This window comes from Pangasianodon hypophthalmus, chromosome 6, assembly GCF_027358585.1.
Source record: "Pangasianodon hypophthalmus isolate fPanHyp1 chromosome 6, fPanHyp1.pri, whole genome shotgun sequence".
Classification (NCBI taxonomy): domain Eukaryota; kingdom Metazoa; phylum Chordata; class Actinopteri; order Siluriformes; family Pangasiidae; genus Pangasianodon; species Pangasianodon hypophthalmus.
This window is the reverse complement of record NC_069715.1, coordinates 30,645,976-30,667,957: the sequence shown is the minus strand read 5'-3', so window position 1 is coordinate 30,667,957 and position 21,982 is coordinate 30,645,976. Positions and strand designations below refer to the sequence as shown.

The 21,982-nt window shown below is 37.5% G+C and overlaps 1 protein-coding gene across 1 annotated transcript in view; it reads left to right on the top strand.

Moving 5' to 3' along the window:
* kcp (kielin cysteine rich BMP regulator) overlaps positions 1–21,982 on the top strand; it is a 34,687-nt gene that overhangs the window by 576 nt on the left and 12,129 nt on the right. Inside the window, exons 2-27 of the mRNA XM_053235093.1 lie at positions 1,965–2,509; positions 2,912–2,984; positions 3,949–4,157; positions 4,792–4,957; positions 5,717–5,799; positions 6,455–6,548; positions 6,625–6,707; positions 9,892–9,982; positions 10,634–10,713; positions 10,899–10,984; positions 11,084–11,174; positions 11,667–11,760; positions 11,966–12,118; positions 13,077–13,183; positions 14,414–14,507; positions 14,632–14,802; positions 15,641–15,723; positions 15,896–15,989; positions 16,609–16,791; positions 17,612–17,782; positions 18,690–18,866; positions 20,048–20,130; positions 20,211–20,301; positions 20,868–20,950; positions 21,161–21,334; positions 21,975–21,982. The exon at positions 21,975–21,982 is cut by the window's right edge and continues 257 nt beyond it. Coding sequence (XP_053091068.1) covers positions 1,965–2,509; positions 2,912–2,984; positions 3,949–4,157; positions 4,792–4,957; positions 5,717–5,799; positions 6,455–6,548; positions 6,625–6,707; positions 9,892–9,982; positions 10,634–10,713; positions 10,899–10,984; positions 11,084–11,174; positions 11,667–11,760; positions 11,966–12,118; positions 13,077–13,183; positions 14,414–14,507; positions 14,632–14,802; positions 15,641–15,723; positions 15,896–15,989; positions 16,609–16,791; positions 17,612–17,782; positions 18,690–18,866; positions 20,048–20,130; positions 20,211–20,301; positions 20,868–20,950; positions 21,161–21,334; positions 21,975–21,982 — 3,367 coding nt within the window. The remainder of the gene's footprint in view (positions 1–1,964; positions 2,510–2,911; positions 2,985–3,948; positions 4,158–4,791; positions 4,958–5,716; positions 5,800–6,454; positions 6,549–6,624; positions 6,708–9,891; positions 9,983–10,633; positions 10,714–10,898; positions 10,985–11,083; positions 11,175–11,666; positions 11,761–11,965; positions 12,119–13,076; positions 13,184–14,413; positions 14,508–14,631; positions 14,803–15,640; positions 15,724–15,895; positions 15,990–16,608; positions 16,792–17,611; positions 17,783–18,689; positions 18,867–20,047; positions 20,131–20,210; positions 20,302–20,867; positions 20,951–21,160; positions 21,335–21,974) is intronic.

Sequence of the window (21,982 nt, the reverse complement as noted above, 5' to 3'; positions counted from 1 at the left end):
AATTAGATACGAGGAGCTGAACATCAGACCACCTTTACTTCGAGAAACAGTGTCAATCAAACCCTCCAAGGTTCTTCAGCTGTCCATCTGCTGGACGTGTTAAAGACAAACATCCTCATAAATTAAATCGTCATTTTTAATACTTGGTTTCGGTGTATGGCTCATATTCATTATTTAACTTCAGCTCCAGTATTCTGTGATAAACAGCTACAATTATAATAACTCTGTCAAATATATCCAAATCTTTATGGAGCTGACTGCAGAAGCATAGAGCTGAGCTTTAATTAGCCCAAGAACCCTTAAAGAACCCTTAAGGAACCCTTAAAGAACCCTTAAATGGTTGTTTTATAAGAATGTTCTGACTGTTCGATGGCATCTGATAACACAACATGACTGAAATTGAGCTTTTTTTTTTTTTTATACCAGCACAAACATAAAATTAGTATCAGATCTGAGCCTCCTTGATTACATGTTTTTGCACAAATCAGATTTTCTGCCCTGATAATGATTCACATTCCGGATGTCTATCATTTATCTTTAACTGAGCTATAAACAGAAATTAAACCGTGTTTTCAGCCCAATGTTGCTGTTGTACACCGTATTTTTTTACACTGCGTTAGAACACACAACATGGCCGATTTTGTGCCACTGAGACCAAAGACAGCCGACAAAACCATTCTCTCAGTGTGAGAGACTTTCGATCTCTCAGAGTGTGAGCGCTGCTACAGCACTCGTCTAAAATCCACCAATAGGAGGAGAACAAACTCACGGGACGCCGATAAATAAAACATGCTAATGTACAGAAAAAACCTCCTTCTGAAAGCTGACTCTGCAGAAGGTTTGTGTTTATCTGAGCCTGTTTTCTTCATGAGCTGATTTCCGGATAATTCTGGTAATTTTCTTTAATCACAGGTCCATCGTTAGCGGATCTTCGTGGTATAATCTGATATGGAGACACACACTCTCACACAGACTGGTACAGAGTTCACTGAGATCTCGTATGTGTGTGTGAGGAGCGCTGAAGTCACGCAGAGTAAAACTGGCTTTAGTTCTCAAGCTCACTTTTAAAGAGTGTTTTCTTCCCGTTAGTCTTATGCACATGGGTACGACAGTATATCCAGAAATAAAATTTAAAAAATGGTTATGGAGATTTTCTCATTTTAATTTTATAGCTTGTCACTTCCAGGAAAATTATTATGACTCATCCTGTACTAGTCTTGTGTTCCTCCAATAAAATGCTCTCTAGAATGTATATGCCCCGCCTCTTGTGAAGCAGCTCCTACTGACGCTGCGATTGTTTGTGTGTGTGTGTGTGTGTGTGTGTGTGTGTGTTAATAAGGACAGCAAGTCTTTAGTCTTTATCATGACTCAGCATGTCCAGTCAGCAGATCTCTTCCTCTTTCACACACACACACACACACACACACACACACACACACACACACACACACACTTCAGTAACATGTCATGACTGTTAACAACATTCATTCATAATGTTTCTGTGGTTCTTCTTCTTCTTATCGTTATTATTATTATTAGACAGAGCAGCTGAAGCATTACTGTTTCACTCTGTAATCAGTGTGAGAACCAGGAACAGCTGTGCTGGACCAGGACTACACACACACACACACACACACACACACACACACACACACACACACACACACACGGTTCAGGTTCTGCATCAGTGGAGAGAAATAAAGTGGTGGAACATGAGAAATCATAAAAGCAACTTTCTGCTCTTCTCATCAGATTCACAACCATTGAGAGTTGTGTGTATGTGTGTGTGTGTGTGTGTGTGTGAGAGAGAGAGATTTATTTCCTGAAGCACGCTTTAAAGCTAACCAACCCGAACACGGTGAGATAATAAAGTTTTTATGGTTTTACATTCAGCTGTTTTATGCATTTGTACCTTTTTGTGATTTTTATCTGATGTTTGTTTTGGTTTTTTTTTTCCTCTTTAGTCATCGACATTCTGGAAATTCTGAGCATCACAAACTCACATCGAGGCATCACCAAGGTCAAAGGTCATGACCCGGGCATGGCCGCCTGGCGTTTTCGCAGTCGCACGCCTCACCTGACCCTGCCGCTGGATGTCTATCGCCGCTTTGTGAGGGCGTGGCGCGGCTCGCTGAGCTTGTATCTGGTTGGTCAGCAGTTTGGAGGTTCGGCGGTGACTCTGCTGTCTCTGAGCGCTCCGGGGAACACGCCGCTGCTACGCATCATCTCCAACACGCAGGAGGATTTTCTCCAGCTGGAGATTCGCACGGAACCCAGCACAAAACTCACGGTGCTCAGAATCCCCGGGGGAAACCCGTTCTCAGGCGGGAGGTGGGCGAGGATGGTGCTGGGCGTGAATCCTGGGTGGGTGTGGCTGGAACAAGAGTGTAAAGGAGCCACGGTGCTGAAGTTTGCACACCAGGGACGACCTTTGACCCTTAACCTCCCTCCCCATGACCTACAGGTCACCTTAGCAAGCAAAGCAGATGAGAAAGCCAGCAAGTTTAGCGTGAGTACTCAAACCATCAATTTCATCCTCATTAAAAAAATGGCAAGATCTATGAATATATATGAATATGCAAATTAGGAAATGCCCTCCTGCCATTCCAAATATCTTTTTTAATATGAAACATTAGCTAACGTAGCTAGTATTTTTTTCAGTATTTTTCACATCCTACTTTCTCACTGATTGTGTTACCATGACAACCAACATCTCTTCACCACTAACATTAGCTACGTTAGCTAGATGCTCTAGGGTAAAGTTTTCAGGTACCTTTAATAATCTGCGTATCAGACATAATTGATTCAAACCTCTGAACTTATTTAGTGACATCATTCAGCCGGAGCTCCGCCTCCAAATCAGTTTTGAGGTAGTGACTCTGTGAATGTGTGTGTGTGTGTGTGTTTACAGGGTTACCTGCAGATTGCACAGATCTCCACTAAACCCTATGAGAGACGTCCGTGGCTCTGCAGCAGCGTTACCGGTAAAATAGCTTCCTGCTGATGATCTTCTTAAAGGTCCTCAGACGGAGATTAACCTCCATGGCGCATGCGCGTGTCTCCACTCGCGAGACGAGATCATCAGCGAGGTTTATGATGGAGCTGGAGAAAGTTTTACTGTGCTTTGGGGGAAGTTTCTGGGTTTGTGTCAGGAGTTTTGGAGAACGTTAAGAGTTCGGGGTTTGGTTGATGTTTCACTCTCAGAGATTTATGTTCTGTCCTGAGAGGCAGTGAAACACACACACACACACACACATTTAAACAGTCCACTTGTCAACTTTGAATAATTACAGTAGTTTGAAAATAAAGTTCCATAATAGAGGACAACATAAAAAACATAAAATGCTGTATGCAGATATTTTATTAATTTAATTAAATTTAATTTTATATTATAATTAATTAAATAAATAATTATATACTTACTTACCTAAAGTGAGGACGATTTCAAATGATTTATTATTTACTAAAATTTAATTCTTTAAGTCTTAAAATTTAAGTCTTGGTATCAGATCGAAAAGAACAAGTGGTATCTTTCTTCCGTACGACGCACGCCAGAAAGTCTGCGGTTGAATTTATTTAGATATTTAGATTTTTTATATTTGCTTGCAATAAAACTTAAGTATAAACTCAAGCGGTTTGTAAAACATACACATAAATATGACAAACATTTTGAATGCATTAGATATAATAAAAAAAGGATCTCCGAGCTCACACTCAAACAACATGCTACTGTGTTAAATAATATTTAAATAATATTATACATTTTATCATCTCGTTTTTTATCAGCGCTCTTATAAAAACACTCTTTTGATTTTTTTTGGTGTAATAATTAAATTATTTGGTTTTTTCCTCAAACACTTGCAGTATATATATATATATATATATATATATATATATATATATATATATATATATATATGTGTGTGTGTGTGTGTGTGTGTGTTTCAGACTCCGTCCCCATTACCCCCACCCCCTACAGCACTGTGGATTTGGAGCAGGAGCTACAGGACGAGCCGGAGCGCACGGTCGGCTCGGTGCTCGGTCCCCCGGCGACTCCACACAGGGAAGTGGCTCCCAGCGAACAGAGACAGCGAGCCAGAAGCCTGGAGGAGACTCTGCACAACATCAACACCATGCTGAGCATGCTGAAAGAACAGGTTAGATAGGTTAGATATACGACTCCTACGTGTTTTACTTTTTATCCATTTATAGTTATATTTAATGCTCACAAAACAAGTTAGTTCCTGTTGCCACTTAAACAGTGATGAAGATAAAATGAGGCTTGGCATGTTCCTTAAGGGTTCCCCTGGGTTGTTAACGGCTCAAAGAGTGTAGACTATCAGGATGAGATCTCACTCCAGCACCACAGGGTGGTCTAGAAGCTCCTACGGTTCCATCTGGAAAAAAAATCCAGGAATTATCTGGATAGATTTATAATTTTCTATTTTAATATGCAGAAGGGAGAAGAAAAAAAGTTCTTCAGAGGTTCTTTAAGGGCTTTATTGTTTTGATAGTTAAGGGTTCTTAGCTTCTAAAAAAGGTTTCTACTTGACATTCTTTCTGAAATACTCTAGAAACACTCTTTATGGGTTCCCCCAGAGAGACAAGCGAAGAACTTTAGTGGATCTGTTTTCTCTCTCAAGGCTCTAGCTTTCTGCAGCATTCTGGTAGAAGAGTCTGGAAGTGTTCCCCTAAAGGAACTCTTTAGGGTGAGAGATGAAACATTTTGTTCTACGATGATAGGCTGGACTTAGCTTTTTGTGTGTGTGTGTGTGTGTGTGTGTGTTGTAGAATGAGCGCCTGCAGACTCGGGTGCTGTATTTGGAGTCCTGTGAGTGTGTGAAGAAAACCTGTGTCTGGCAGAACCGTAAGATGGAGGAGGGATCTCGCTGGAGGACTGAGAACCACTCCGAGTGTTCCTGCTCCTCTGGGACAGTCCAGTGTGACACTTCAAACAGTGAGAAACAGTCGAACCTCCATTAAACATCTTCATATCAGATATAATATGTTCAATGGAACGCACAATACACAAACTCTGAAAAAATGTTTGAATGAATTGTCTGAAAGAATTGTTTGAAAGAATCGTTTGAAAGAATTGTCTAAATGAAATGTCTGAAAGAATCATCTGGAAAAACAATCGTATGAAAGAATTGTCTGAAAGAATCATATGAAAGAATAGTTTGAAAAAATTGTATGAAAGAATCGTTTGAAAAAATCGTTTGAAAAAAAATTGTATGAAAGAATCGTTTGAAAAAAAATCATATGAAAGAATCGTTTGAAAAAAATCATATGAAAGAATCGTTTGAAAGAGTTGTCAGAAAGAATTGTCTTTTGCAGTGATATTTAAAGGATATTTAATAAATGATGGGTTGTTATTTTTATTCACTGAAAGGATTTGTGTGTGTGTGTGTGTGTGTGTGTGTTCTCTCTAGCATGGTGCAGTTATTACAGCCGAATGTACAGTAATGATGAAGTGTTAGATTTATTCAAATCACTGCAAATCAAGCCTTTTTTTTCAGGTTGTTAAGATCTTACGCTCGCACTCTGACCAGACGTGAGTGATACAGATCACACAGATAAAGCAAAGATCAAACGAAGGAAAGCAGAAACGCTCGTTTGACCATCAGATTTGAACTTTAATGAAGAGCCATGATGATAAGCGATATATGAGTCGTGGTGCGGTGTGTGTTAGCAATGTCGTGGTGTGTCTCTGCAGGATGTGTGTATAACGGAGGTGTGTATGATCAAGAAGAAGTGTTTGTACCCAGAACTAATCCGTGTCTCAGCTGCGTCTGCTCCGTGAGTGTCTGTTTAATGACTCTAATGTTTTCATACTCTACTATTGATGAATGAAAGTAAATATTTTTTAAATAATTATAGAATTAATTATTTATTAAACATTATATCAACTCAGACAAATTGAGTATTTGGCTTGCTGGTTAGCAATGTTTAATAATAATAATAATGATAATAATTTTTAATATTAAAAACAAATTTTAAAAAAGTTTAAACAACTGATTGGTCTAGCAGCTGGACAAGAGGAAGTTATAAATAAAAACTCCTGCTATTTGAGATGTTCAATGAATATGTTGAAGGTCAAAATCAAAATGTAAGGAGTAAAAATAAGTTATTTTTTTTGAAAACTTACTTGATACGTGATCGTCCAAAATTAGTAAGTACTTAAGTAGAGGAAGAAAGTAGATTTATTCAAGTATTTTCTGTCACTGGAATGAACGTAGTAGATGTTGATGAATAATAAAAATAATCCATGCTACTAAAAATTCCACAAATCATTTGGATGGATTGTTTGTTAGGGACATGAAAGAATAATAACAGTCACTAATGTTTTTTTTTTTTTTTTAACATATACAGCACTTAAGAGCTAATAGAGTGTGCACTTGCATACTTTGTGTGTGTGCGTGTGTGTGTGTAATAATGTGTGTTTTTTGTGAAGAATGGGAAGGTAGCGTGTAGCAATGTACCCTGCCCTACGCCTGACTGCGGTTTGGTGGAAACTGTCAGTGGAGAGTGTTGTCCCAGGTGTCGAAGTAAGTGTGTGTGTGTGTGTGTGTGTGTGTTGTATTAGTCGTGTTAGTGTTTATGTAATGTCTCTGTCATCTACAGGTTGTGGCCATTACGATGTGCGGCATGAGCACGGCTCAAAATGGAGGGATCCACGAAACCCCTGCAGTGTCTGCACATGCTCAGTAAGTTCATTCACGCAGGTGCTGGATGCATGTAGTTCCACGTAAAGCGCCGTGCATAAGTATTCACACCCCCCTATAACTCATAGTGATGTAATGGAGGGAAAAATCCTCATAGATTGTGAAATTATTTACACATAAAAAACTGTAAAGGTTGTGAATGAATAAGTATTCACTCCCCTAAATTAGTTCTGGTGTTACCCATTAAAATCAGAAGTGACATAATTCTGTCAACCTGTTCTTGGAAGAACCAACAAGTCTGGGACAAAGTTCTGGAAAAGTATCACTAAGGGTTAGGTTATAAATAAATTATCCCAAACACTGAGTGACATTATTTAAAAAATGGAAAGAACATAGCACACCTGTGACCATCCACCAAAAGTCAGTGACCAGGTAAAGGGGGGGATTAGTCAAAGAAACAAACAAGAGGACGTAGAGAATGCTTAACACGATGCTACCACCACCATGCTTCACAGTGTGTATGCTGATCTCCGTTAGGTTTCTGTCCATTGTTGTGTCAAGGTCAAAAAGTTCCGTTCTCATCAGATCAGCTCCCACAAGTCTTTTGATGATTTATCCCCTCTTGCATCTAGAATTGTGACTCCACCGCATCTTTTCTAACTGCTGCTCATGCTGCGTCACAGATGAATGCTAAATGACCTCTTCTGATTGGTTAGTGTCGCTCTGATTGACAGCTATGATGTCGTCAGGATTCAAACTTGTGATCTCCCAATGATAAGGCCTGTGCTTTCTTGAAAGCCCTTTGATGATTGTATTTGACCAATCAATGGCCTGCTCTATATCAAGCTCCGCCTACATGTCACTGTTCGGTTCTCATGGTACGCTGCAAGACAGGAAACCAAATTCACATACAGACATGGACAAATTTGTTGGTACCCTTACAGCGCATTGAAACGATGCTTCATTCCTCCTGAAAAGTGATGAAATTAAAAGCAGTTGTCTCGTGTGTACCTGCATGCCTTTGCTAAGTCATAGAGTAAAGCAAAGAAAGTGTGAAAAGAGATAAATTATTGCTTATTCTACAAAGATACTCTAAAATGGCCTGGACTGATTTGTTGGTACCCCTAGAACAGATTATAAATATTCAGATTATAGTCATATTTTAAGCTCACGATTTTCTTTAATTAGTATCACACATGCCTTCAGTCTTGTAATCAGTCATTCAGCCTGTTTAAGTGGAGAAAAGTATTCACTCTGCTGTTGGGTGTCATCGTGTGCACCACATTGAACACGGACCAGAGAAAGCAAAGGAGACTGTTGTCTGAGGAGATCAGAAAGAAAATGATAGACAAGCTAGTTAAAGGTGTAGGCTATAAGACCATCTCCAAGCAGCTTGATGTTCTTGTGACTACAGTTACAAATATTATTAAGAAGTTTAAGGTCAGTGGGACTCTAGCCAACCTCCCCGGACGTGACCGCGAGAGGAAAATCATCCGCAGATTAAACAGAAGGATAGTGCAAAAGATAGACAAAGAGCCAAGGAAAAAAGATACAAGCTGAACTCCAAGGTCACGGTACATCGGAGTCTGATCGCACCATCTGTCACTTTTTAAGCAACAATGGGCTCAATGGATGAAGACCCCGGAGGACTCTACTGCTGAAAGAAAAACATAAAAAAAAAAAAAAGCCAGACGGGAATTTTATTTTGACAAGCCACAGTGCTTCTGGGAGAAGGTTCTTTGTTTAGATGAGACAAACTGGAGCTTTTTGGCAAGTCACAACAGCTCTATGTTCACAGACGGAAAGCGAAGCTTTCAAAGAAAAGAACACCGTACCTACACTGAAACACGGAGGAGACTCGGTTGTGTTGTGCGTCTACTTTACTGCGTCTGGCATCCAAGAATGGCTAAGAACAAAATAATGGACTATTCTGAAGTGGCCCTCTGTGAGTCCTGATCTGAATCTTATCACAATCAGAATCAGAATTAGCTTTATTCACCAAGCGTGTGCGCAGACACACAAGCAATTTATTGTGTTTTTTTAAGGTGCTCTTGGTACATACATGCATACATACATACATATCTTACATGAGAACAGAAAACATTTAAATAGTAAGACTTAACAATAAAAAATAAAAAATAAGAATGTGTATGAATCTGGAACAGAAGATTTATGTACAGATTTATGCATTATTTACTCTATATACAGCTGTATAAATAAAGAGATATGCGTATGTATTATATATGCAGTAATTAGAGATGGAGGATGAATTACAGAAATGAATTACAAAAAACACAGGTAATGCTTCCTGTGTTAGCTGTTTAAGCTGTTTATCAAACATCTGTGGAATCTGTGGAGCTGAAACATGAAGTCTGGAGAAGACACACTTCAAACCTGAGACAGCTGGAGCAGTTTGCTCAGGAAGAGTGGGAGAAACTACCTGTGGACAGGTGCAGAAGTCTCACTGAGAGCTACAGACACTCTAAAGGTTGTGCACCAAAATATTAGGTTAAGGGTCCCATCATTTTTGTCCATGCCATTTTCATTTGTTTTATTAAAATATTCTGTTGGATCAAAAATCAAAAGCAAAGTCTGATTTTTATTAAATATGGAATAAACAATGATGGACGCCAATTACTTTTTTCAGTTTCGAGTTATTTCAGAGAACATTGTGGGTTCTTTTTTTTTTCGTGGAAGGGTACCAACAAATTTGTCCACGTCTGTATTTAATTATAGTCTGTTTTCTTCATTTTTCCTTTCTAAATGAAAATGGGAAAACAAGGAAACAGCTTTTTATTTATTTTTTTTTTTTTTAATCACGCACTAAAATTTAAAACAATAAAATATTGACTAATTTTTAATTTTTTTTACCTGTTTCACTACACAAAGTCTGGAAAAGAAATGTCATGAATCCAAAGATGAAAAAATGTCGCTAAAGTACATTTCATCATGAACTGTTTGCAATATTTATTATTTTAAATCCGAGAACTGTTTTGCGTAAACACCTCATTTGCATAAATTTGAATGCAACATACACCGACCGGTTACAGCATGACTCACTCAGAAATGGAAATATGACAGAATGGCGGTTGACGGATTTGTGTCACACTGTGAGGGGAAAAAAACGGTAAAACATGCACAGTTACTCTTAATGAAGGCCTTATGAAGCATGTGTGCCTTCTCCTTTACATATGACTGTTATATGAACTGTTTATTACGCTTTCAGGAGGGACGTGTTGAGTGTTCCACAGAGAAGTGTAACACCCAGTGTAGGGACCCGGCACCTTCTCCAGGAAACTGCTGTCCTTCCTGTAATAGTGAGTCAGAGAGTCAGGGTTCAGTGTGTGTGTGTGTGTGTGTGTGTGTGTGTGTGGGTGTTTGGGTGTGTGTGTGTGTGTGTGTGTTCTGCTGATGGGAACTAAGCTTAAACTGTGCTAACACATATTAGATTCTTCCTTTAAAAAAATTATTATTTTTGCCAGCAGCAGAATGGCCAAGATTTTTATTTATTATTTCAATTTTTAATTATTATCTCAGAATTCTCACTTATCTATTTTTTTTTACTTATCTCAAAATTCTGACTTAATATCTTAAAACATTTGTCGAAATTTTGACTTATGTTGAAATAGTGACTTATAATTCCGAACGTTTTGAGATAACTAAAACATTCCCGAGATAATAATTAAATATGTGAGAATTTTCAATGTGAGGAAAAATCAGTTAATTTCACTAAAAAAGTAAAAAAAACAACAAAAACAGCAAAACTAATAAAAGCTGACAGTAATGATATTAGCATTTTTTAAAAAATCCAAATAGTGTTCAGTAGTTGATGCACTGCTGCTGAGGGGTTTGATGTTATAAATAGATTTGATCATCTTGTCTGATTATAATGTTTTTAATTATAATATTATAATTCGATTATAACGTTTTTAATGCTTCATGCCTTTCTTGGCTGTGTGAGTTTATAGGTTGTGCCCAGAACGGACAGCAGTTCCAAAACGGGGCCACAGTTACGAGTAGAGATCGATGTAGTCAGTGTGTGTGTGAGGTGAGTCGAGATCAGCAGCACTAATGTACATAATTTAATAATTAACAAACACTCACACACACACACAACTCAGTAATTAGCACAGTCACAACTGTTACTGTTATAGTCACGTATAAAAGAGAGGCTGGTGAGGGAAAGACTGTTTATAGCTGCTATAACGTAATGTATAACTTTGTGTGTCTCAGAATGGAAATATTAACTGTGAGCCCCTCCCCTGCCCCAACCCAAGCTGCTCTCATCCAATCAGGAGAGCCGGAGACTGCTGTCCAAGGTGACTGACACACGCTACACACATTTCCAATATAAAGAGAGGGTGAGGCCATTGCTCCACACTGATCCTGTGTGTGTGTGTGTGTGTGTGTGTGTGTAGGTGTGAAGAGTGTAATTATGAGTCGGAGGTGTATTCACATGGACAGAGTTTTACTTCCAAACAGAATCCCTGCGTGACCTGTCAGTGTTTAGTAAGTATTTCATTGTTCCGTACTGGATGTTTTGTGTATTGTGTTTGTGTGTGTTTGTGTGTTTGTGTGTATGTGTGTGTGTGTGTGTGTGTGTGTGTGTGTGTGTGTGTGTGTGCTAGTAAACTAGCTCATGTTAGGCACAACACAGTCCCGATATACATCTTCATTTTCTCACTGATTTATTGAACAACAACCAAAAAGCTGTCAGAATATGTTTCAACATTACCATGACAACCATCTCCTCATCTATGCTAGCATTAGCTAAGTTAGCTAGCTAGCTTAGCATGCAAGACCCACAGTATGTGCTAGCACTGCTTACGGTATAAAGCAGTAATAAAACTGTGTGGGGCGCTTGCTAATTTGCATATTCATGTATAGTCATGGATATATTTAATGGAGGTAAAGGCATGGAGATGTTCCTCGTATTCACACAATATTTTCAGCAGCTATCCAGTTCTGACGTGTGTGTGTGTGTGTGTGTGTGTGATAAAGAGAGGTAGTGTAAGATGCCATCAGGAGAGTTGTCCCCCTGTCAGATGTCCAAACCCCGTCAGAGACACCCGTGTCTGCTGTCCTGTGTGCAGAGGTAAACCACACACACACACACACACACACACACACACCCGCACACCCACACACACACACACACACACACAGTCTAACATCCTTACCATTAATTGTCTTGGAGTATATGTGATAAGTTTTAGGATTCATAGTCATCCTTATGTCTTGTATTTGTGTGTGTGTGTGTGTGTATGTGTGTGTGTGTGTGTGTGTGTGTGTGTGTGTAGTGTGTGTGTCGGGGGGTGTAGAGTATGAGCACGGGGCAGTTTGGGACTCTGAGGACACACCCTGCACCAAGTGCTCCTGCGAGGAGGGGAATGCTAGGTGCTGGGTGAAAGATTGTCCTCCTCTGTCCTGCCATCATCCCAACACAGAGTCAGGTGAGAGAATAGCAATACTTTCACTTTCCTTTATCTTATTACTACTATAATAAAAAAAATAATCAACCCCTTCTGACCAATCAGAATCCAGTATTCAACAGCGCTGTGCTTGTATTGATGTTGTGTTTATTTTGAAAAATAAACTAAATAATGAATAATCTGTGTTTATTTATTATTCATTATGCATTAGCTGAATGGTGGGTGCCAATATTTACACTCACTGACCCGAGTTCGATTTATTATCAACATTTAGTGACATGGTGTAAATTAATTTATGCTAATTAATGTGGAATTATTTTAACTCTTGAATTATTTAATGCAGGTGTTATTTAATTAGTAATGTTTTAACAAGCATCAGTTGATGCGTAGCTCGCTACTTCACTTTTTACTTCACTTTTTACTTTACTTTGTTACTTACATTTTTTTACTTTACTTTTTATTTCAATTTTTTAAAACTTTTTTTTTCTTTTTACTTTACTTTGTTACTTCATTTTTTTTTCACTTTTTTTTACTTTACTTTGTTATTTCACTTGGTTACTCTAGTTTGTTGCTTCAGTTTTTTTCACCGTTTTTATTTCACCTTGTTACTTTACTTTGTTACTTAATTTTTTAATTTTTTAACTTTTTTTTAACTGTACTTTTTATTTTACGTTGTTACATTGTTACTTCAATATTTTTTAAACTTTTTTTTACTTTGTAACTTCAGTTTTTATAAAACTTTTTTTTATTTTACTTTTTACTTTCGTTTGTTACTTCAATTTTTTTTAGTTTTTTAACTTTACTTTGTTACTTCAATTTTTTAAACTTTTTTTTATTATTATTCTTTTAAACTTTTTTTAATTTTACTTATTAATTCACTTTGTTTCTTTACTTTTTACTTACATTTTTTTTTTTAGTTTTTTAAGTTTACTTTGTTACTGCAGTCTAATGTTTAATGTTCTTTTCTGGTCTTTTTCAGGAGAATGTTGTCCATCCTGTAATCACTGTCTCTACAAGCAGCGCATTTATGAAAACGGACAAAGGTTCCTCGACCAAGACGAACCGTGTAACAGCTGCACCTGTCAGGTAACATTTCCACGTGGAATTTAGAGACAAACGCGTTTTTCGTTTGTTTGAGACACACACTGACTTTCGTGATTGGTTGAACGTTTTATTACGTTGCTTCCTGTTTAAAGCTTCACAGCAGAAGAACAGAATAATTTTTTGTATATAAGTAAACAGCTTTGACTGAAATTCTTCACCAGTGTTGCACAAAAATAACAAAACAGTAAACATTAAATCGGTGTGTTAATAAAATTAACATTAGTGATGCACAAAAAGGAACATTTGAGAATCAAAAACTAAGTGCTATATTTTTAAAAATAATTAATTAACTTTGTCTGTTTTATATACACTGCAGATACTATCTCAGCAAGTGAAGATATCTCGAATAAAGAAAAAGTTATCTAATGTTTCTAATTATGCGATTATTATTATTATAAAAGACATATAACAAATACTGTATAAGACCATTAAACCTATTTCTAGACGTATTTACTAATTACAAGCTTTAAAATGTCTTCGTCTATCGGAAATAAAAATCTGCAATTTCTGTAATCCATATCAGTAGAAACATGCGACGAGACAAAATAATGGTCATGGTGAATTTTATTTAGCTTTGCCTTTTTATTTTATTTATTTATTTATTTATTTATTTAATTTTTTACTTTATACTGTTGTATTTACTCACCTTTTATGTTGTTACCATTTAGTGACTAATGCTTTGTTTTCTGTGTGTTTTTGTGGGTTGTTTATATGTCACGTACGGTTGTTTATACCGCTTTTGTCTGCAAATAAGAAAATCAACAAAGTACAAATCATAAAAAGAAATAAAAATCTGCCAGTAGAAAAGAATTTCAAGCTTGAAATGAGTAAAAAAAAATCTAGAATATCTAACCTAAAAGTATTATATTTGTTTAAAATAATCTAATAATTGTAAATAACTTAAGAGAAGTATTATTTGAATTTTCTTGTATTCAAGATATTTTTACTTGCCAAGATATATGCATGTTTGTGCTGTAAAATAAAAAGTAAAAAGTAAATATTAATACTTTATATGACTTGTTATATTTTTATGGTTGTAGAATTTTTTTCTTTTTTTACTTTTTTGGCTAAAGATTGAGTGATCCCTTATAAACACAGACGAGAACGATAAAGGGATTTACCTTTTGTCTCCTGTTTTACAAAGATTTTATGTACTCTGTGTGTGTGTGTGTGTGTGTGTGTGTGTGTGTGTGTGTGTGTGTGTGTGTGTAGGATGGCTCAGTGGTCTGTAGTGCGATATACTGTCCACAAGTTTCCTGCCCCAACACTTTCACAGGGTCTGGAGAGTGCTGTCCCCAGTGTCCAAGTAATCACACACACACACACACACACACACACACACACACAGGTTTCCAGCTCCATGTCCTTCTGATCTTCTCTGATTTTGCTCCTGTATTGTCTCGATCTTCTCCTCTCTGTTCTCTTCCCAGCCTGTGATGTTCATAACCATGTGTATGTCGACGGCGAGACGTTTACGAACCCCGAGAACCCGTGTGAAGAGTGTGTGTGTCGGGGGGGAGACGTGAATTGTCTTAACAAGTGCCCCAGAGCCAACTGTCACTATCCCGTCACTGGGACCTGCTGCCAGAACAACTGCAACGGTAACACGCAGACTAACAGAATACTCGTTATCTAACCAACTGACCTGAACGAACGAGTAAAAGAGTAGTCAGAGTTAAATCAGCTGCACTAGAGAACCGTAGAGAACCACAGAGAACTATAGAGAACCACAGAGAACTGTAGAGAAGTGTACAGAAGCATAGAGAACTATAGAGAACTGTAGAGAACCATAGAGAACTACAGTGAACTACAGAGAACCATAGAGAACTATAGAGACCCATAGAGAACTATAGAGAACTACAGTAAACTCTAGAGAACTGTAGAGAATGATAGAGAACCATAGAGAACTATAGAGAACTACAGTAAACTCTAGAGAACCGTAGAGAACTATAGAGAATTTTCTATAACAGCAGCTCTGTCAGTAGCGCAGGTTTATATTAATGCGCTCGTTCTAATACGTTATGGTTTCTATAGTAACAGCTCATTCACAGGGACGTTTATATTTAACATGTATGGAAGGAGTCTCCAGTGTCAGCGCTTTGTAACAGTCAGAGGTAAAGCTGGAACTTTAAGTTTTCCGACGTCTTCAGGACAGAGGAGTTTACGCTTCTTTGCAGTTTCTCAGTAACATGCGTAACAAGCTGCATTGTTTTTTTTTCTCTTATAAACTTGGAGAGAGAGAATAAAGAGGCTGGTGAGGGAACGAGTGTTTATAGCTGCTATAACGTAAGCGACAACAGGAACTAACTCATTTCATGGGCAAAATGGATAAAATGTATGATGTTGGTAAATTGGTGTGGTGTAAGAGGAATAAAACACTTGGGGGCATGCTGTTAGAGGAAAATAATCAACTTCAGGGTGCTGTTTTCTTCTCTCCAGGGTGTAGCTACGCGGGTAAAGATTATCCGAACGGAATGACGTTTCCTCATCCGGCCGACTCGTGCAGGGAATGTCACTGTCTCGTGAGTAAAACACAAACACAACATTTTATTACCATGCTTTGCTGAAATGTTTTCTGCTGAGCAGCTTTAATCGTCTTTTCTCTCTCTCCTGTGTGTGTGTGTGTGTGTGTGTGTGGGTGTGTGTGGGTGCGTGTGTGTGTGTGTGTGTGTGTGTGTGTGTGTGTGTGTGTAGAATGGTAATGTGCAGTGTAGGATGAGGAGATGTCCTCCTGTCCAGTGCAGTGAACCCATAATAACCCAAAGACAGTGCTGTCCTCAATGTCCAGGTCAATACACACACACACACACGCACACACGCACACACACACACACACACACACACGTCATACCAAGCTCTGACATTGGAGACTCCTTCTATAAATATTAAATGACCATGTCCTTACAGAAAACTTCACCACGTTGACGATCACACACGTTACTTTACGTCATTTATCATCAGCGCCGCGTCCGCTGTACACGTCCCTGTGAATGAGCTGTTGCTATAGAAACCGTAACGTATTAGAACAAACACATTAATTATAAATAAACCTGTGATTTGTTAAACCCGTCAGAGCTGCAGTTATAGAAAAGTAATCAACACCTCCTGACCAATCACGACCCGGACTTGCACACGAGAGACAGAAATCTGCTGAGTGAATCAGGTTTTAAACGGATTGAGAAGAGAAGAGATTTGATTGGATATCACAGCAGCATCACTAACTATGCCTCCTGACAATATTTTCATTTTAGCCCCGCCCCTTTTCTGCGAATACACAGCTTTAGGGAATAAATAACACTCCAGTTTTTCATGTTCGTGTCATTATTGTGAAAAACAGCCCGTATTTGTATCTCATCAGTAAGTCCTGATCTTTAATTGTAATTATTGTATGTGTTTGTGTGTCACAGCGCCCCCTGCTGACTGTGTTTATGGAGAACAATCATACAGACACGCACAGCGCTTCTACCATCCCACAGACAGCTGCCAGCTCTGCTCGTGCACCAACGGGACGATGAGCTGTCACCGTAAGCCCTGCCCCTCCGCCCCCTGCGCCCACCCTGTTCAACAGGAATGCTGTCGCACGTGTGATGGTACGAACTTCAGCCTGAAAATCTGTAAAATCTCAGCGTTTTCGTTCTGCTCTCACACACACTTTAGCCTTTATCGTCTGGTTTAAAGGTGCAGTTTGTAATATTTGTACTTGTTCCTAGTCCTAATGATTTTAGAAAAAAACGACTCACCCTACTGCCATGCAGTGGATCTCACTAATTTCTTAATTTTAGGATTCTTGTTATATTTTCTGGCCCAGAAATTAGCTCCGCCCCATTTGTAGTTATACAGCAGTTACAGTTGTTGTTAGTTACAGTTATAGTTAATGTTGTAGTTACAGTAGTAGTTATAGTTAGAGTTAATCGCAGTTGTAGTTACAGTCGCTGTATAATTTATCGTTTATAATTACTGTTATAGTTCCTGTTACTGTTACCGTTATAGCTACAGTTATAATTATACTTAGTTACAGTTATAGTTATGTTCTAGTTATAGTTACAGTTATAGTTACAGTTATAGTTATAGTTATGTTCTAGTTAAAATTACAGTTATAGTTACTGTTCTATTTATAGTTACAGTTATAGTTATAGTTATATTCTAGTTATAGTAACAGTTATAGTTACTGTTATAGTTATAGTTATGGTTATGTTCTAGTTATAGTAACAGTTATAGTTACTGTTATAGTTATAGTTATGGTTATGTTCTAGTTATAGTAACAGTTATAGTTACTGTTATAGTTGCAGTTATAGTTAGTGTTCTATTTATAGTTACAGTTACAGTTATAGTTGCTGTACTAGTTATAGTTACTGTACAGCACTGTGTGCGTGTGTGTGTGTGTGTGTGTGTGTGTGTGTGTGTGTACAGGATGTCTGTATAACGGTGTGGAACGTGCTAACGGAGAGAGATTTGCGGACGCGTCGGATCGCTGTGGGACGTGTGTGTGTCGTGAAGGCACGGTGACCTGTGAGAGGAGACACTGTCCCCAGACCACATGTCCATTTCCTGTACAGACAGAGTGCTGTCAGAGCTGCAACGGTACGGTTCACACTCAGAGTGTGTGTCCTGCTTCAAACACGTGGCAGATGAAAGACCGTGTGAATTAATCTGTGTTTTATCCGCTACACAGTTATTGTTGAACTCTACATAAGGAAAAGATGCCAAATAAACAGCAGTGTGAAAGAAAGCTCTGAGGATCTGACGGAAATCTTTAAACAGGAGTCAACTTCTCAATTTCTCATTTTTTCTGTTTTTTGTTGTATTTTTAAAAAGTGAATCTAATACTATTTATAATTCTTTGGAGATTTATGATTTAGGCTATAAATTACAGTAACACCTTATATTAAAAACAATGGGTGGTGATCACAGGGCTACATAACACCCGTAATAAGCTGTTCATGACAACTGACATTAGCATTTGTAAAGGCTTAACTCAACATACGTCATGTGTAGAAGACTGCTTTTTAGTTTATTTTAATGTCAAGCTGAAACAGTTGGAATAAGCCGTTGTGAATGTTTATGGAGGATTATTCCAGCCTGAAGAGCTCTGCCTTGCGTTCACTGTCATAAAAAAAAATCGGGGGAAATTGTCATAAGAAAATAATTGAGATTAAACCTATTTGATTATAAAATCACATCATAATAAAACTTTCTGCTGCTTGAAAATGTTCAGATGGAGCAGAAGAGGGACTTTTCTTATTTTTCATTTTTGTTTTAAATTTTGAAAACAGTCAGGCGTAAAAAATAGATTTAAAATTGTAAAATTTGTATTTATTATTGCTTTTCTATTTATTTATTTATTTATTTATTTTTAGATTTAAAAAAAAATTTGTATAAAAGAGTTAAACATTCTTATTCAGAGAAGAAATCTGTAATATGTATCAACTAAATTTGAATGTGTGTGTGTGTGTGTGTGTGTGTGTGTCTGTGTGTGTGTCTCCTCCAGGCTGTCATTATGCTGGTGCAGATTATTTAAGTGGACAGGAGTTCTTGGACCCCTCAGATCGCTGTAATCACTGCACGTGTATAAATGGTGATGTGACCTGCAGGCAGAAACCCTGCTACAACCCGGGCTGCTCTCACCCGGGGCCCTCTCCTGGACACTGCTGTCCCGTGTGTGACGGTGAGACGCTCGGCTCACGGGTTTAAGACGATTCTGTTCTCCAGACCCAGTGACGGTTCTGATCCATTCCTTAAATCCTTAAATCTGTGTACTCACATATGCTTTCTTTTATTTATTTATTTTAATTAGGAACAGCACTAAAGCAGAATCGTGCTGTTTATTGAACTGGAGGCGTCGTAACTCCTGCCTCTTATCTGTGTTCTGTATTTAACCAATCACAATCTTTCTTCCTTTTTTTTTTCTGACTCCTGGCTTGCTGTGATTGGCTGGTTTGTTTTTCAGAAAAAAGTCAGTAAAAACAGATTTTTAAAATGTTTCCACAAAAACATACAGTATTTTAATCTGGTAATTCAACTATCAAAATGTTTTTCTTATTTTAAGGACATTTAAATAAGACGAATAATATGGTAATTTTATATAAATGTCTGCAGCTACAGCGCCCCCTAGTGTCACTGTTGTCTACACTGTTAATTATATGTACTATACAGTATAGAGAGAAATATATTGTCTTAGGTGTTTATTTGATATCATGTAATTTCCAAACGTTCATTTTCCAAAAAAAAAAAAAAAAGGTTTAATGTTACAGAGAAACATTTGTTAAAGAACGTAACTAATTCAGTATTAGAGCACTTTTAAGATATTTCAGAGCTTTTTATTATTAATAATAAATATTATCAGTTAAATTAATCCTTTATCATAAGGTTTTTAACATGATATTATATAAAATGTATTTTAAACCTACTACATTATTTATTCATTATTTGATTATTAATTAATCACTCAGTCATATTTTTAATTGATTTATTATCAGACCTTAAATTAAACTGTTGCCAAAAACCCAAACTAAGAAATTAAGAAATATTTAAACAACATAAAAGATCCAAGAAGTGAGAATAGTACGTATTTAATCAGGATTGAAATCCTGTAGAGCTATAAAACATTCCAGTTGTGAAAATTTAGTGCTGATGTGAGAAAATCATCTTCCACCAGCTGAGCTGATTAACGGCAGTCGCACAAGAAGTGCGCTTTGCTGAAGTGTTGAAGTAAAAAAAAGATGATATAATGAGTAAAACTTTACAGACAAGACACAGAACAGCACATAAACAAGAAACAAACACGACTGAGAACATTTAAACTGATTATATCGCGATCATTAACACACGTGATGTTCTTCCTCTAAGCTTGTTCCTATAGTGGTGCGGTTCTGTTGAACGGACAATCACTACCAGACAGAACAAATCCATGTTCAGAGTGCACGTGCAGGGTAAGTGTGTGTGTGTGTGTGTGTGTGTGTGTGTGTGTGTAGTACATTAAGAACAGATTATAGCAGTGTGTGTTTAACAGAGCGGCTCGGTGCAGTGTGAGAGGAGAACGTGTCCTGCTGCTCCGTGTCCTAATCCTGTCACTGGATCCTGTGGTTGTCCTGTTTGTGAAGGTGTGTAACACACACACACACACACACACACACAGACACTCATATTCAGTAAAGGATGCTCATACATGTACATATAGTCCTGAGATTAAAAGACAGTTTAATGTTTTTATACACTGGAATATTTGAGTCTAAACACAGAATCAATTCTTTTAATGATTTGTTTAATGATTCAATTAAAGATTCGTTTAATGATTCGTTTAATGATTCATTTAATGATTCGTTTAATGAAATAAGATCCGATTCTGATTTTCTCGTCCACACATTTATGGATATTTTTCAAGAAAGTATTCACGTTTATTCATGATTTCTGAAGTGTGTAATGAGTGTAAACGTGTAAAGATGTGAGATCCCTTTAGTCATTTCTGGAAATTGATAAAACATATAAATCAATTTATTATAAGAAACAGATTATTTTACTGGTTTTACATTACATTTTTATTTAAAAAATGTATTTTTTTCAAATAAAGTTTATTAAAACAGCTTATTAAAAAAAGACAAAAATCATGAAGCATGAATGCTGTACATGAGACGAGTGTGTGTGTGTGTTTGTGTGTGTGTGTGTGTAGGTTGTTCCTTCCACGGACGAGTTTATGAAGATGGAAATGTTTTTCCATCACCTAATGCACAATGTGAGGAGTGTACATGTTCTGTAAGTGCATGAACACACACACACACACACTCCTACACACACACACACAAACACATAAATACACACACTCCTACACACAGATACACACACATTTATAAATACATGCACTGAAATCTCATGTATTCAGTGAACACTTCAGGTGTTTAATATGCACTGTATGCGTGTGTGTGTGTGTGTGTGTGTGTGTGTGTGTGTGTGTGTGTGGGACAGAGAGGTGAGGTGAGATGTACCTCTAGGTCCTGCCCCAGTGTGTCGTGTCCTCACCCCGTGGTGGACGGTTGTGGATGTGCAGAGTGTAACCGCTGCAACTTTCACGGGCGAGTTTGTGTGAACGGAGAAAACTTTTCTGATCCTAAAGACAAGTGCCAGAGATGCACCTGCCTGGTACCACACACACACACACACACAAACACACACACACACAAACACACACACACACACAACATATGGCCACTGACAGATTCTGAACAAACTTCTGTAATGTAACAAAAAAAAATTTACAGCACCGTGGTTGGATCAAGTTTAATGCAACACAATGAATTTTTTTTATTGTAACACAAAAAAATCATGCAGCACAACACATTTATTGCAACACAACAATTTTTAATGTAACACAACACATTTAATGCAATACGGAAAACTTCATGCAGCATAATTGTTTCAGGTTACACAACAAATTTAATGCAACACAACAAATTTCAAGAAATGCGACACAACACATTGTAATATTGTAATGTAACACAAAAAAAGATTTATGCAACACAACACATATAATGCAACACAAAACAATTCATGCAAAATAATTGGTTAAGGTAACACAACAAATATCATGAAATGTCACACAACACATGGTAACACAAAAACAATTTATGCAGCACAACACATTTAATGCAACACAAAAAACTTCATGCAACATAATTGTTTAAGGTTACGGACGGATGTTGTTACCTATTACAGTCTGAACACCTGTGTGTGTGTGTGTGTGTGTGTGTGTGTGTGTGTGTGTGTGTGTGCGCTTTACCAGAATGGAGA